At 32.7% G+C, this 16,171-nt stretch overlaps 2 protein-coding genes across 6 annotated transcripts in view; one reads left to right on the top strand and one right to left on the bottom strand.

Moving 5' to 3' along the window:
• The window catches only part of LOC121740204 (vesicular acetylcholine transporter-like), an 89,367-nt gene extending 82,318 nt beyond the window's left edge, over positions 1-7,049 (top strand). Inside the window, exon 12 of the mRNA XM_042132841.1 lies at positions 6,686-7,049. Coding sequence (XP_041988775.1) covers positions 6,686-6,907 — 222 coding nt within the window. The 3' untranslated portion in view covers positions 6,908-7,049. The remainder of the gene's footprint in view (positions 1-6,685) is intronic.
• Positions 7,050-13,376: 6,327 nt separating this feature from the next.
• Positions 13,377-16,171, bottom strand: part of LOC121740198 — a 50,239-nt gene continuing 47,444 nt past the window's right edge. For all 5 annotated transcript variants that reach the window (XM_042132830.1, XM_042132832.1, XM_042132834.1 and 2 more), the window contains 3 exons: positions 15,705-15,805; positions 14,639-14,818; positions 13,377-13,667 (listed from right to left, as the gene is read on the bottom strand). In XM_042132830.1, the coding sequence (XP_041988764.1) occupies positions 13,617-13,667; positions 14,639-14,818; positions 15,705-15,805 (332 nt within the window). In that variant the 3' untranslated portion in view covers positions 13,377-13,616. The remainder of the gene's footprint in view (positions 13,668-14,638; positions 14,819-15,704; positions 15,806-16,171) is intronic.

Here is a 16,171-nt window from a genome sequence, read left to right as displayed (position 1 = left end):
TTTCATTTAGTAACAACGTCAGAGATTCGATCGGTCTTGATGAATTTTCGAATATCTTACTATAAAACTCGGAGTCAAATTTTGCAACTTTTATCCTTTGTACCTCGCCAAAACCGAAAGATTATAAAAGAAAATACTATTCCCTTCATATTTACTCAAAAAAATTTGAGGTAAAAACGATTTTTCATATAGTAACAACGTCGGAGATTCGATCGATCTTGACGAATTTTCGAATATCTTACTATAAAACTCGGAGTCAAATTTTGCAACTTTTATCGTTTGTACCTCGCCAAAACCGAAAGATTATAAAAGAAGATTCTATTCACTTCATATTCACATAAAAAATTTTGAGGTACAAACGATTTTTCATATAGTAACAACGTCAGAGATTCTATCGGTCTTGACGACATTTCGAATATCTTACTACAAATCTCAGAGACATATTTTGCAACTTTTATCGTTTGTACCTCGCCAAAACCGAAAGATTATAAAAGAAGATATTATTCACTTCATATTTATATAAAAAATTTTGAGGTACAAACGATTTTTCATATAGTTACAACGTCAGAGATTCGATCGGTCTTGACGAATTTTCGAATATCTTACTCTAAAACTCGGAGTCAAATTTTGCAACTTTTGTCGTTTGTACCTCGCCAAAACAGAAAAATTATTAAAGAAGATACTATTCACTTCATATTCACTCAAAATTTTTTGAGGTATAAACGATAAAAGTTGCAAAATATGTCTCCGAGTTTTGTAGTAAGATATTCGAAATGTCGTCAAGACCGATCGAATCTCCGACGTTGTTACTATATGAAAAATCGTATGTACCTCACTTTTTTTTGTTCAAATATGAAGTGAATAGTATTTTCTTTTATAATCTTTCGGTTTTGGCTAGGTACAAACGATAAAAGTTGCAAAATTTGACTCCGAGTTTTAGAGTAAGATATTCGAAAATTCGTCAAGACCGATCGAATCTCTGACGTTGTTACTATATGAAAAATCGTTTGTACCTCAAAATTTTTTATATAAATATGAAGTGAATTATATCTTCTTTTATAATCTTTCGGTTTTGGCGAGGTACAAACGATAAAAGTTGCAAAATATGACTCCGAGTTTTATAGTTAAGATATTCGAAAATTCGTCAAGACCGATCGAATCTCTGACGTTGTTACTATATGAAAAATCGTTTGTACCTCAAAAAATTTTGAGTGAATATGAAGTGAATAGTATCTTTTTTTGTAATCTTTCGGTTTTGGCGAGGTACAAACGATAAAAGTTGCAAAATTTGACTCCGAGTTTTATAGTAAGATATTCGAAATGTCGTCAAGACTGATAGAATCTCTGACGTTGTTACTATATGAAAAATCGTTTGTACCTCAAAATTTTTTATGTGAATATGAAGTGAATATAATCTTTTTTTGTAATCTTTCGGTTTTGGCGAGGTACAAACGATAAAAGTTGCAAAATTTGACTCCGAGTTTTAGAGTAAGATATTCGAAATGTCGTCAAGACCGATAGAATCTCTGACGTTGTTACTATATGAAAAATCGTTTTTACCTATTTTTTTTTTGTTAATATGAAGTAAATAGAATCTTCTTTTACAATCTTTCAGTTTTCGCGAGGTACAAACGATAGAAGTTGCAAAATTTAACTCTTAGTTTTATAGTAAGATATTGGAAAATTCGTCAAGACCGATCGAATCTCTGACGTTGTTACTATATGAAAAATCGTTTGTACCTCAAAAAATTTTGAGTGAATATAAAGTGAATAGTATCTTCTTTTGTAATCTTTCGGTTTTGGCGAGGTACAAACGATAAAAATTGCAAAATTTTACTCCGAGTTTTATAGTCAGATGTAAGAAATTTCGTCAAGACCGATAGAATCTCTGACGTTGTTACTATATGAAAAATCGTTTGTACCTCAAATTTTTTTGTGTAAATATGAAGTGAATAGTATCTTCTTTTATAATCTTTCAGTTTTGGCGAGGTACAAACTATAAAAGTTGCAAAATTTGACTCCGAGTTTTATAGTAAGTTATTCGAAATGTCGTCAAGACCGATAGAATCTCTGACGTTGTTACTATATGAAAAATCGTTTTTACCTATAATTTTTTTTTGTTATTATGAAGTGAATAGAATCTTCTTTTATAATCTTTCGGTTTTGACGAGGTACAAACGATAAAAGTTGCAAAATTTGACTCCGAGTTTTATAGTAAGATATTGGAAAATTCGTCAAGACCGATCGAATCTCTGACGTTGTTACTATATGAAAACTCATTTGTGCCTCAAAAAATTTTGATCGAATATGAAGTAAATAGTATCTTCTTTAATAAGTTTTCAGTTTTGGCGAGGTACAAACGATAACAGTTGCAAAATTTAACTCCGAGTTTTATAGTTAGATGTAAGAAATTTCGTCAAGACCGATAGAATCTCTGACGTTGTTACTATATGAAAAATCGTTTGTACCTCAAATTTTTTTGTGTAAATATGAAGTGAATAGTATCTTCTTTTATAATCTTTCGGTTTTGGCGAGGTACAAACGATAAAAGTTGCAAAATTTGACTCCGAGTTTTATAGTAAGGTATTCGAAATGTCGTCAAGACCGATAGAATCTCTGACGTTGTTACTATATGAAAAATCGTTTTTACCTATAATTTTTTTTGTTAGTATGAAGTAAATAGAATCTTCTTTTATAATCTTTCAGTTTTCGCGAGGTACAAACGATAGAAGTTGCAAAATATGACTCCGAGTTTTATAGTAAGATATTCGAAAATTCGTCAAGACCGATCGCATCTCTGACGTTGTTACTATATGAAAAATCGTTTGTACCTTAAATTTTTTTGGATAAATATGAAGTGAATAGTATCTTCTTTTATAATCTTTCAGTTTTGGCAAGGTACAAACGATAAAAGTTGCAAAATTTGACTCCGAGTTTTAGAGTAAGATATTCGAAATGTCGTCAAGACCGATAGAATCTCTGACGTTGTTACTGTATGAAAAATCGTTTTTACCTATTTTTTTTTTGTTAATATGAAGTAAATAGAATCTTCTTTTACAATCTTTCAGTTTTCGCGAGGTACAAACGATAGAAGTTGCAAAATTTAACTCTTAGTTTTATAGTAAGATATTGGAAAATTCGTCAAGACCGATCGAATCTCTGACGTTGTTACTATATGAAAAATCGTTTGTACCTCAAAAAATTTTGAGTGAATATAAAGTGAATAGTATCTTCTTTTGTAATCTTTCGGTTTTGGCGAGGTACAAACGATAAAAATTGCAAAATTTTACTCCGAGTTTTATAGTCAGATGTAAGAAATTTCGTCAAGACCGATAGAATCTCTGACGTTGTTACTATATGAAAAATCGTTTGTACCTCACAATTTCTTGAGTGAATATGAAGTGAATAGTATTTTCTTTTATAATCTTTAAATTTTGGCGAGGTACAAACGATAAAAGTTGCAAAATTTGACTCCGAGTTTTATAGTAAGATATTCGAAAATTCTCTGACGTTGTTACTATATGAAAACTCGTTTGTGCCTCAAAAAATTTTGAGTGAATATGAAGTAAATAGTATCTTCTTTTATAATCTTTCGGTTTTCGCGAGGTACAAACGATAGAAGTTGCAAAATATGACTCCGAGTTTTATAGTAAGATATTCGAAAATTCGTCAAGACCGATCGCATCTCTGACGTTGTTACTATATGAAAAATCGTTTGTACCTCAATTTTTTTTTGTTTAAATATGAAGTGAATAGTATCTTCTTTTATAATCTTTCGGTTTTGGCGAGGTACAAACGATAAAAGTTGCAAAATTTGACTCCGAGTTTTATAGTGAGGTATTCGAAATGTCGTCAAGACCGATAGAATCTCTGACGTTGTTACTATATGAAAAATCGTTTTTACCTATAATTTTTTTTTGTTAATATGAAGTAAATAGAATCTTCTTTTATAATCTTTCAGTTTTCGCGAGGTACAAACGATAGAAGTTGCAAAATATGACTCCGAGTTTTATAGTAAGATATTCGAAAATTCGTCAAGACCGATCGCATCTCTGACGTTGTTACTATATGAAAAATCGTTTGTACCTCAAATTTTTTTGTGTAAATATGAAGTGAATAGTATCTTCTTTTATAATCTTTCAGTTTTGGCGAGGTACAAACTATAAAAGTTGCAAAATTTGACTCCGAGTTTTATAGTAAGTTATTCGAAATGTCGTCAAGACCGATAGAATCTCTGACGTTGTTACTATATGAAAAATCGTTTTTACCTATAATTTTTTTTTGTTATTATGAAGTGAATAGAATCTTCTTTTATAATCTTTCGGTTTTGACGAGGTACAAACGATAAAAGTTGCAAAATTTGACTCCGAGTTTTATAGTAAGATATTGGAAAATTCGTCAAGACCGATCGAATCTCTGACGTTGTTACTATATGAAAACTCGTTTGTGCCTCAAAAAATTTTGATCGAATATGAAGTAAATAGTATCTTCTTTAATAAGTTTTCAGTTTTGGCGAGGTACAAACGATAACAGTTGCAAAATTTAACTCCGAGTTTTATAGTTAGATGTAAGAAATTTCGTCAAGACCGATAGAATCTCTGACGTTGTTACTATATGAAAAATCGTATGTACCTCATTTTTTTTTGTTTAAGTATGAAGTGAATAGTATCTTCTTTTATAATCTTTCAATTTTGGCGAGGTACAAACGATAAAAGTTGCAAAATTTAACTCAATGTTTTATAGTAAGTTATAGGAAAATTCGTCAAGACCGATCGATTTCTGACGTTGTTACTATATGAAAAATCGTTTGTAACTCAAAAAGTTTGTGTGAATTTAAAGTGAATAGTATCTTCTTTTATAATCTTTCTGTTTTGGCGAGGTACAAACGACAAAAGCTGCAAAATATAACTCCGACTTTTATAGTAAGATATTGGAAAATTCGTCAAGACCGAACGAATATACCTCAAAAAATAACTTCTTTTACACATTTGAACTGCTTTTTATACTTTCTTTCCTTCTACTCCATACAAAGCCTTTTTTTTAGGGAATTTTTTTTTTTTGTTTTTTTTTCGTAATAAAAAAAAAATAAACTTTAAAAACGGGTACAATCCGGTACAAACGATACTCTTCCAGATGGCATCATTGAAATTCCGGTATCTTTATGTCGGTTGCTAAGCAAATTTTACCACCCCCCCATTTCTACCCTATTGAGGTACAAACGATTTTAATTGCGGTACAATCGGGTACACTCCGGGTACAATCGAATGACATATATAAAAATCATTTACCTTCAACTCGGTTGCTAACTTCACATAGGTGTAATGTAGCCATACTGTATTGGGAAGAAGCGGTAGCGGTAAATCGAAGCAAGCGGAATTTCCTTTTGCTTGCAAAATGGTGTGCGGATGGTTAGGTCAGGATCTACATAACGTACGTACTTCAAAAAGAACTTCTAAGTTCATAGATACGATTTTCCTAAATTTTAACGCGTCTTTCATAAGGAATGGTAAGCCGTAGAAAAAGTGTCACGATATTTTTTGTAGAGAATTCTACGATCTACAATCTTGTTTTCCTTATTTCTATGATAGAATGCATCATTTGAAAGAAAAACGGGAAAAAAACTTCATTTTCATACCTTTGGCCTTGAATAAAATTTTTGGCACAAGGAGGATCGCCGGGGACTTTTGAGGATGTATTTGTAATGCTGTAATTACTAATTAACGTCTCTACAATTTTTCAGCTCTACGCGAATTATTCCGAGGTCGAATGTTTAATTTTCGTGAGTTAATAGATAACTAGCTATTTGACCGAGCTTCGCTCGGTATTTGGTGAAAATGACATTTTCTAAAAATGATTCCTTGCTAGATCGATTTATCGCCCCCGAAACCCCCTATATACTAAATTTCATGAAAATCGTTGGAGCCGATTCCGAGATTCCAAATATATATATATATACAAGAATTGCTCGTTTAAAGATATAAGATAAGATAAGATAGAGCTGAATGTACCCTTGTGTTAGACTTTATTGATTTCCGACATTTTAATAATAAAGACCTATAGAATATCAGTCATTTTGGGAAAAGTTCTTTTGGAAGTCGTACGTTATGTAGATCAGTACATTTTGAAATTCAGACCTAACCACCCGGACACGCAAAATGACGGAATACACTAATTTATAGTTACTAGCTAAAAGCCGAGCTTTGTAAGGGCTCACGTCGTCACACCTTAGCTGACTGATGATAACACAATATCTACATATAAATAAATATTACTATGTTAAAGCACAAATCAATAGACGTGATAGTTTTTCCGTAAAGTGTACCACAAAATGTAAAGGTTGTGGGATATACTAGGGCTCGCTTCGCTCGCCCTGATAAAATGCTATTACAGAATACAATCTCATCTTGCAATCTACGAGCACGTGGCGCCCTTAGTTGTGTGAGTGATCTATACACACGTACATGGCTCGCTCGCTACTGACTGCTCTGTCAGGTACGCACACTAACGAAAATGTCTGTTTACAATTACAACTACAAATAAAGGCTACGCGCGCTCGTATATTGCAAGAACTACTTATATAGCTAATAGCAATTAGTATTTTTAATGTTTTGCACGGAACTACTAGGTACAATAATTTTTTTTAGCCTAGAATAAATCATAATATCTTGGTAATCTCAACCCGCAGGTAGCAACAACCGTTGACGGAACCTTCATGGGTTACGGCGCGGTGGTCCCAGATGGGTACGGCTGCTCCTACAACCCAAAGAAGGACTCCGTCATCTTCTGCATATCCTCTTTCACCTCATCCAACATCACCAGCACAGAAGACTTCCAGCAGTCCCTCGAGGAAGCCCTCAACTCCATGAAATTAATGTTTCAGAATCAGAACCGCAAAGTCGAAAATTAACAGGCTAAATGTTCCTAACGTCTCAAGTTATTTTACTGTTAAGGGATATGAATGAAGATACTTTTATGAATTTACAAGATATAAGCTGTTTGTATGAATATTTATATGAAGGTATAATATATTTTAGCGGATATATTGAATTTGAAAAAAAAATATATCAAGGTATCTTTCTATTGTTACTTTTTAATGTATTAATTGCTGTTATATTTTAAAATAATATATTTATTTGTCACTGTATAACAGTGGCTTAAAAAGTTTTTTGGGTGATGAAATACAGGTATGAACACTGTGAGAATGAAAGTTTAAGGTTTTGCGTTAAGTATTTCAAGTAATAGATAACGCTGCGCTTCACCTGCATCTGAAATCCGAATCGGGCCTTATTTTAGTATTTTCTAAATGCCTTGCAAAAAGAAGGTTATATATATATATATATATATATATATATATATATATATATATATATATATATATATATATATATATATATATATATATATATATATATATATATAATGTTGATGTTTTAATAAATCAAATTATAGTGCTGTACAGTGTAACAAACTAATCAGCAAAATCGTCAGTATTATTTTATTTATTCCGTAAGACCCAATTCCGATGGAGAAGACGCGCAGCATCTATTACGTATACTACTTATAGTATGAAAATTTATGATCTCAATTTACATTTAGTAACTAGTCAATTGTTTTAAATGAAATATACTTAAGTATGCAATATACATTATACATAATATATCATAGTTATTTTATACGCACATACATTTGCGAGTGATGTTAGGTACGATACATATCAATGTTAGTTATAGAGTTTATGGATCTCGGTGTTTACATGAATATGCACTAGGTATGAAATAGGATGTAAGATTAAAAATATTATTGTTATTACTAAAACTATTGGCACTTTGGTACATGTGGTGAATTGGTTCGCTGAAACTCTTGTTGGAGAAAAACCTTGGGAAGTAGACATAAGTCTTTATTATTATGGATTTCAATATCTATACTGAAATCCATAATCTAACTCTATAGATTTATTGCATGCGATTTAACAACTTATAATAAGGTATAGGCTGTGTCGACAGAATTTTTTGCTCGAATAGTTTCAAAACTTTTCAGAATCTCAACGATAGGCAGAATTTAATTAATTTAACTAACCTAAGTCTCTGTGTGTGTGTGTGTTTGTAATAGATAAGTTGCCATGAGTATGAGTATAAAGTTATACTTATGTGGGAATAAGGCAATGTAGTTATTAATTAATATAAAACAGTTTTATTGGCGACTGTTACCATAACCTTTTTGAAAATTATTACTTACTTATTCAATATTGAGACTTAAAATACTGTCCTACCTAAGTAGATATGTGATATGTACCTGCTATTTTTTCTTCATGGGTAGAAGTTAAAGGTGCCCATTGAAAATTAAAAAGTTCTTAAAAACTATAAATATAGTTGGTAGCACGTAGCACAAGCGTAGCCAAGATTTTTTCTGTAGATTGAAAAACAAAAAACTGTATTGAATTAAAAATTAATAATTCCGGGTTAAAATATTATGTTCTATAATATAATTGACTATGCCTACTGGCTACGTCCATGATAGACAGTAATTTAGACGGTAAGTTGCCTCTGATATCAATGCTGTGGTGATAACAAAATAGTAGATTTGTAAATAAAATTATATATAGACAGAGAGCGATCACGCTTCTCTTTGGTAGAAATAGTGACTTACACGTCGACGTATTTTAAAAATATTAGTATACCTACCTACTATCGTTAACTTTAATTACCCTTATAGCTTGACAAACGAATTCTGTCATAATTAAATATTATTATTATAAATTACTGATGACATGAATCTCATTATAAATTATATTTTTAGGGTTCCGTACCTCAAAAACAAAAAAAATATAACTTTACTGTCCATCCGTCAATCTCTATCTACTCTCTTTCTACCAACTTCGATCTAGGAACCATTGTTTGCTCCTAAAAACGCCGTCGTTCTCATATCTTCGGTCTATCTATCTATCTACAAGTACAATAAAAATAGAAATCATATAAAATTGGGGATCTCATTGTAGAGGGTGTCGAAATTACAACTCTTGTGAAACTACGAGGTGCGGAACGTACAGTGGGCAAGTCCGACTCGCTCTTGGCCATTTATTTATTTCTATGTTGAATTTACGGTACTTCCTGCAGTTTCTGAACCTCACAATCTGCGCTTAAACAACTTAAGCCTTTGTTATAAAAAGTTCTATAAATTGTTATAAATTATAATATATCTTTTTAATTTTTTTTTGAAAATTTGAGATTGTTTTAGAAGTTAGAACTTGAGGTTTTTATTAGTACTTAAACCTGCTGTTTGTGCACTAGATAAAATTTTTATAAGTAAAAAATATTCTACCCCTACCTATAGGTAGGTTTTAGGAGTAAGTAGATTTAGTTTAAGGAAACTTAAACATATCGTTATGAGACTGTCATGTACAGCATGGCCAGGAATATCAAAAACATATCAAAGATTAACTTTAAGGAATACTTAGTATTTATGTTGTTAGGTTGTAAGCTAGATCCAAGTCTTAGACCAAATAACGTCTATTTTTTATTTGGTCTCAGGTTTGACAAAATACCTTGAATTCTAAGAATGTTTAATATTAAATGTTTAAAATTAATTATTAAAATTAATCATAGAGCAAATTAATACATCGGATAAGAATATTGTAATATTACAATGTAATTCTTATCCGATGTATTAATTTGCTCTATGATTCTTTTCAACACATTACTAATTACACAAAGCAAAACCATACGTCAAATTGATGTAGGTACTAGAATTTTCTGTATAAAATATGATTTAAGAACTTAGGATAGGTTTTCCTTTATCTTTAGTTTTCAATTGAAGGAATGCACTGTATAGTGTTTATGTACTAAGTATGTTATAAATGTGCAAAACTATAGAAAATAATAACAATTAGATAAGAATATTGTTGCTGTACCTACCACACACCTTAGTGTCAGCTTATAGTAATTACCCATGTTCCATATGCACTAAGTACCAGTATTAAAAATACCTATTAAATAATCATTTCAGTGTATTGTAAAATAGGTATATTGTTCTCACTAAGTAGAACATTTATGTACGTTAAATATTAGTCAAAATTTAAAAAAAAATTATGGATGTTAGAGATTAGTAAAATGTTATCATTAAATGTTTGGGATATTTATGAAATCAAGATGTTTAGAGTGGTTTTAAAAATTATCTATCGATCGAATCGAATATTTAATATGATATACTTAATATTGTTTATTATCTTCGTTTAAGCACCTATTGGCGCTTTTATAACACGCTTAAAAGCTCTGGTCGTTATTTAATATAAAAAATATATAATTGTTACGTTGTCGGTTGTCTTCTAAGTTTATAGATAAATTTTTAGATGTACTTACACAATTTGAAATTTTGTTTGTCATAACTGATACTTTGGTACGTTCTATGTAGTGACGGTAGATACACTTATTCTGTGTCAAAGACTTCACTATTTGTGAAATGTAACGTATACATATCAGTAGATAAGTCTGTTAATGTAAAACTCAAATCGAATCATTATTAATATTATGAGCAAATTTACGAACTACAGTGTTCGTGTGTGTTGAACTGTTGAACAAACCATTCGTAGAGTCTAGGTTTCACCGGTTAATATTTATTCTGTATGTCAATTCAATGTTGCTATTAATAAATATTCAATAAAATGTTGTTTCATTTCTTAAGCCTTGTTTATTGTTGTTGTTTGCTCATTCATATTAACTGAAGAAAATCTTGGTACCGATTTTTTTATTCTTAAACTATTCTTAAAGTTTTTATACACACATCTCGTTACAACAAAACATTATTTCATTAGATCTCAAAGACTTTTGTGTCATTTCAAATTTTAAACCAATATTAAAAAAAATCTAAGGTAAGTAATAAATAATTAAATAGCCATTAAACGATACAACTTGTATATTTCCATACGGTAAAACAACAATAATACATAAGTAATATTTACAATTCATAGTCAAAATTATAATGTAATACTTAAACAATTTCATTAAAATTTTTCTTTGTTACAAAACAGTTTTTTTTTTAACAAAATGGGGAATATGGGAAGATTTTACTATCGATATTACTTTCCCCACAATAATTTACAAGGGTGTATATTTCATTTGAAAGAGGCGATTACTTATATGCTGCGCCACAGTCTTTTTTGACGTCCAGTCGGCACTTATCGGCACGTTGACAATTTAATCTCATAGAATTCATGTTCAATCATGCTTGTGTAAGTGTATACGTACACATTTTTACACACAGATGTAAATCTATTTCGGTTTAGGTATATTAACTTTATACTAACAAAAGAGCAATTACAAATTGTTTCCATTATAATTTGAACAAACCTTGTAACTTACCTACTTCATCATCTGGCTATATATCTAGCTTTACATAGAATCCATTTTTTTTATTTCAAATCACTTTCCCGGTTCTAAAGCTTTTCATGCAAAAAGACGACAGATTTCAGATTGTTAGTTGTTACTTACCCACTTCTCCCACTCATGTCTTCAATACTTTTATTTTATTTACACACAAGACAACAATGGCACATTTCTACAAAAGCAACATTCACTTAGCTGCAAGAAAGATTATTATTATAATACTTCTAAAAAGTTTCAATTCATCTAATATTATTGTATAATAATTAGGTATATGTGATAAATTCATTAAAAAGGATCACCTATTTTAAGTAGGATTTTCATAATAATTTGAGACATCACATTATTCAACAAATTCATAAAAAATAGCATTCGCTACAACATATTTTTTTAATTTTGTAATCACAATTTTATTTTCGTATACAAAAATTTTCTTCAATTTAATACTAAATAATTGTACTATAATGACTACAATGCATTCGTAAGTAGATTTCAATACAGTTTTTTATACACATTTTTTCTACAAAAATAATTATTATACATTACAATACACATTTTGAAGTCATTGACAATAATTATTATTACAATGAAAAAGCTGCGACTTACATAATATACATTTTACATTCATTGAATAAATTCTGCAACTTGACAAAGAACAAATCTACCAAATTATTAGCAGTTTGTTGCAGACTTTGGAACGAAGACCAACAACCCAAGCAGCAAAACAGTCGAATAAGGATTTTTTTACTCAGCCTTTAATCGTATAAGAGCCGGGTAACCGTTCATAAAACACCTATTTATCGTATAATAGCGGTTATCTCGACTATTTGGCAATATTTGCTAATGTGTGCTTTAAGGACGTCGAATAAACGTTTACAGCACTATGTTTTAGCCCTTTTACTCCACCTTTTAGCAGATGCTGAATTAATATGGCTAAAATACTCATTATTCGATCGTTTGATCTCTAACAGTCGTATAATAGCTGTAGAATAGATGATTCGCTGAATTGGGTGCTTTTATACAGCCGTTACTCAGCTATCTTTTATGTTTCTATAAAAGCTCTATAAACGCAATCGAATTGCTTATGGCAACATTGCTGCTGTTACTGCACGCTTACAGACTAACTCTTATAGTAGAATTAAAAACGTTCGTATAGGAGCTGTAGTGTAATTAAGAGCTGTTATACGATATTTACGAAGCGAACCCTAAATCCTGTTATCATGGCGACACCTTGTGCTATAAATGTGGTGACCAGCACTCTTACTCGACTTTTAATGGAATAAGTTAGCTGTAACTGCAACTAGATTATCAATGTGGACAATGGCAGTAAAAAAATATATTTTAAGTAAATTTAATTATATTAATTAGTCTTCAAATTTAAGAAAATAGGCAGCGCATGAATGTTTATGTAAAAATGCCTTTGGGTTTATCAATAAAGCTTGTTGCGCATGATGTTTTGGAGTAGCTACACGAACAGTAAAAATAATCACATATTGATTTCTCAAAAACTTGATAATATAAATAAGGATTGAGATGTAGTTTAATAACTATAATTTTTTTACATTAAATTTATGTAGCACACAAGCTCGCACTCTTTACAGCACTAATTTGTCGAGTAAAAGCATTCTATTCGCTGTTATAGAACTAAAAAGGAGAATAAAAGCAATTCGTCTGCTATTATAGCACACTTTATCTGTATAATAGCAAATCAATTGCGTTTATTGAACTAAATATCCTATATACGCATTTTGGTTACTCTTAAAACTCTTTTAGTGTTTTCTACCACTTTTACTCAAATCTTACAGCATCTTTTTGTTGCTTACTCAGCGCTTATTCCACTTTAATAGGACTTTAGTCTGAATAATTTGCGCCTTTTTCGCGTCGAGTAAACGTTTACAGCACTTTTACTCGACTGTTTTAAGAACTTTTATAGAACTTAAAGCGAAAACAAGAACGTGCTCTCGACCATTATAGCACGTCCATTTGCTGCTTGGGAAGTATCTATTTGTACTTTGTACTTTATAAGTCGGAAAATATCATCATATGAAACGATAATAAACAATTAAAATGCAACATACACTATGATTCTTTGTGTACAACATGAAATGTTAAAATACACCATACAACATGGTTATTTGTGTACATCATACACGGTTAAAAGATTACATCAATTCCTGTCAATATTACTTAGTTCTCTCTTTTAAGACTATTTTAGTACACACTGCACATCCATATCGCAGTTTAGGTGACTAGGTAGCCCGGTTGACAGTTGCACTCATCATCTGACTTTACCTGAAATAGACAGCAAGTTTGATCACTTATCCACTGTGAATATTTTATTAGAAAAGACGGAAGTCTTTTAGCGCCTCTTATTCTCGTATTTATAGGCTAAGCACATAATAAGCCACTTGACCTAATTAAGACATCTGAATGACTAGTTACTATATTTTGAAGTGAAAAATATTTCAACGTTGTAATTGTCAGTATATCTGTTATCTATTCACGCTTAGGCCAAAAAACAGATGAAGCCCTGGTAAAGGCCATATAAGACAGTTTTATCTCAGATAACTTCTTTATTTAAGTTTTTCGCAATAAACGTTTTTAGACGTGGGAGAGCCATGCTTCGGCACGAATGGGCCGGCTCGGCCGGAGAAATACCACGGACTCACAGAAAACCGGCGTGAAAGAGCGCTTGCGCTGTGTTTCGCCGAGTGAGTGAGTTTACCGGAGGCCCAAACCTCTACCCTTTTCCCTTCCCTACCCTCCTCTATTCCCTTCCCTTCCAATCCTTACCCTCCCCTGTTACCCCATTCCCTCTTAAAAGGCCGGCAACGCACCTGCAGCTTTTCTGATGCTGCGAGTGTCCATGGGCGACGGAAGTTGCTTTCCATCAGGTGATCCGTTTCTCGTTTGCCCCCTTATTTCATTAAAAAAAAACGTATCCTGCGCTAACAACTTTGCAGACATCATACAGTAAAACATGCTACTATCTGAGAAATCGATTCATATTGAGATGGCGGACTGATTGCGTTATGTCAAATCCAGTCAACAGATCATGACTATGGGCTCTTTTTCTGTCATGTTATCGCGCGCGGATCTGATCCGCATGCGGATACACATATTCCCGGCCGCGACCGAATGACAGGAAAAACGTCTATGAAATGATACCGAACCAGATCCGCGCGCGAGCGATAATAAACATGACGGAAAAAAACCTTTAGTCACGAGTTCATGACTTGATATTATCTTGAAAATATTCTCACCATAAGGAAGTGGTGTAGGCTAAGTGCCTCCGCTCGCGGGCGCTGCTCCGGCGCGTGCGTCAGACACAGGCGGCAGAACTCCTGCCCCTCGTCCGAGAGCGACTCCGGGATCCGCGGCCGGTCGCCCATGCCCACCACGAACATTATCTGATAGTTGCTGTCGTACTCCGAGAACGGGCGCTGGAAATATTTGAGATTAACTTCAGTATAGTGTTCGGTTAAGTTTTAGATAAACATGGCAGATGGCGCTACCTGTACTTTATAAAGTTAATATACCTGGCGGAATAGAGAAACAAAGGCTTGAGCAAGGGAGATGCCACTATCAGTAACACTGCGTGGTAAAAAGAGACGTGTGATACATGACAGTAGAACTCTTTTTTTGACGTCCAGTCGGCAATTATCGGCACGTTGACAATTTAATCTCATAGAAAGATGCTTGTGTAAGTGTATACACTATACGTACACATATTTTTACACACAGATGTAAATCAATTTCGGTTTCGTTTAACAGCTCGAGATTGTTGCTCTATTCCGTTAGGTATATTAACTTTATGGGTCTAAACACATTAGGCTGAATTACGCCGGCGTAAATTCCGCCGCGTTTAAATTGCATACAAAATACGGGCCGAATACGAGGGGTTACACACTATTACGTCGCGTTTTGTATGCGTTTGACATTTGCGGCGGAAATTACGCCGGTGTAATTCAGCCTAGTGTGTTTAGACACTATGGTGTTATTTGACGTCTTCCTTTGAACTGTCATTTCCAAACACTTTGTACAGTAGTTTAGGCCGTAACTGAACATTGAAAGCTGGTACCCCAATTAGTGCACTACGACTATTCGTACCAAAAAAGATTATAAAAAACATGGACACATAGATTTTTTTACATAACCAACGGTCTTAGGGTCTATGTAAAAAAAAAACTAGTTTGCCAATTTGAGATTTCACGTTTATCAAACACCTTTTTTCGATTACATTAAATCTTCAGTTGGTCATTATATTATAATAATATGTATCAACAATCCAGGTATTGACTCGCTAGTTTAACTACACGGCTACATTACCTTGCCGCTCGCCATCTCGGTGACGACGCAGCCGAGCGACCAGATGTCGGCGGCGCGCCCGTGACCCGACGACTTCATGAACACCTCCGGCGCCATGTACGCTATAAATAAAATTAATGATAATAATACAAAAAAAATACAAATTACTAGAAACACTTAGCCCGGGCGCGCACTAGCGGCCAAGCCGGGGCGACCATCAAGATACCTTAGTATGAAACCGACATAGACCACGCGCACCTGGCCGCATGCTGTCAAGCGGCCACACCATACTTTCGATGGCCGCTGCGGTCTGGCCGCTAGTGCGCGCCCGCGCTTTGTAGCTCAGGTTACGAACATAATATTATCTAGTAACTCCCACTTGTCAATGTCACAAGTTTATGAATAAAATGCAGGATACATTGTTAAAATGTTCCTACTTAATATATCAATCTTTTTTATCTACATTTTTATTACTGAAATAGTTCTCT

Source organism: Aricia agestis, chromosome 3, assembly GCF_905147365.1.
Source record: "Aricia agestis chromosome 3, ilAriAges1.1, whole genome shotgun sequence".
Taxonomy (NCBI): Eukaryota; Metazoa; Arthropoda; class Insecta; order Lepidoptera; family Lycaenidae; genus Aricia; species Aricia agestis.
The sequence above is the reverse complement of the archived record's forward strand: the minus strand, read 5'-3'. Positions and strand labels throughout refer to the sequence as shown.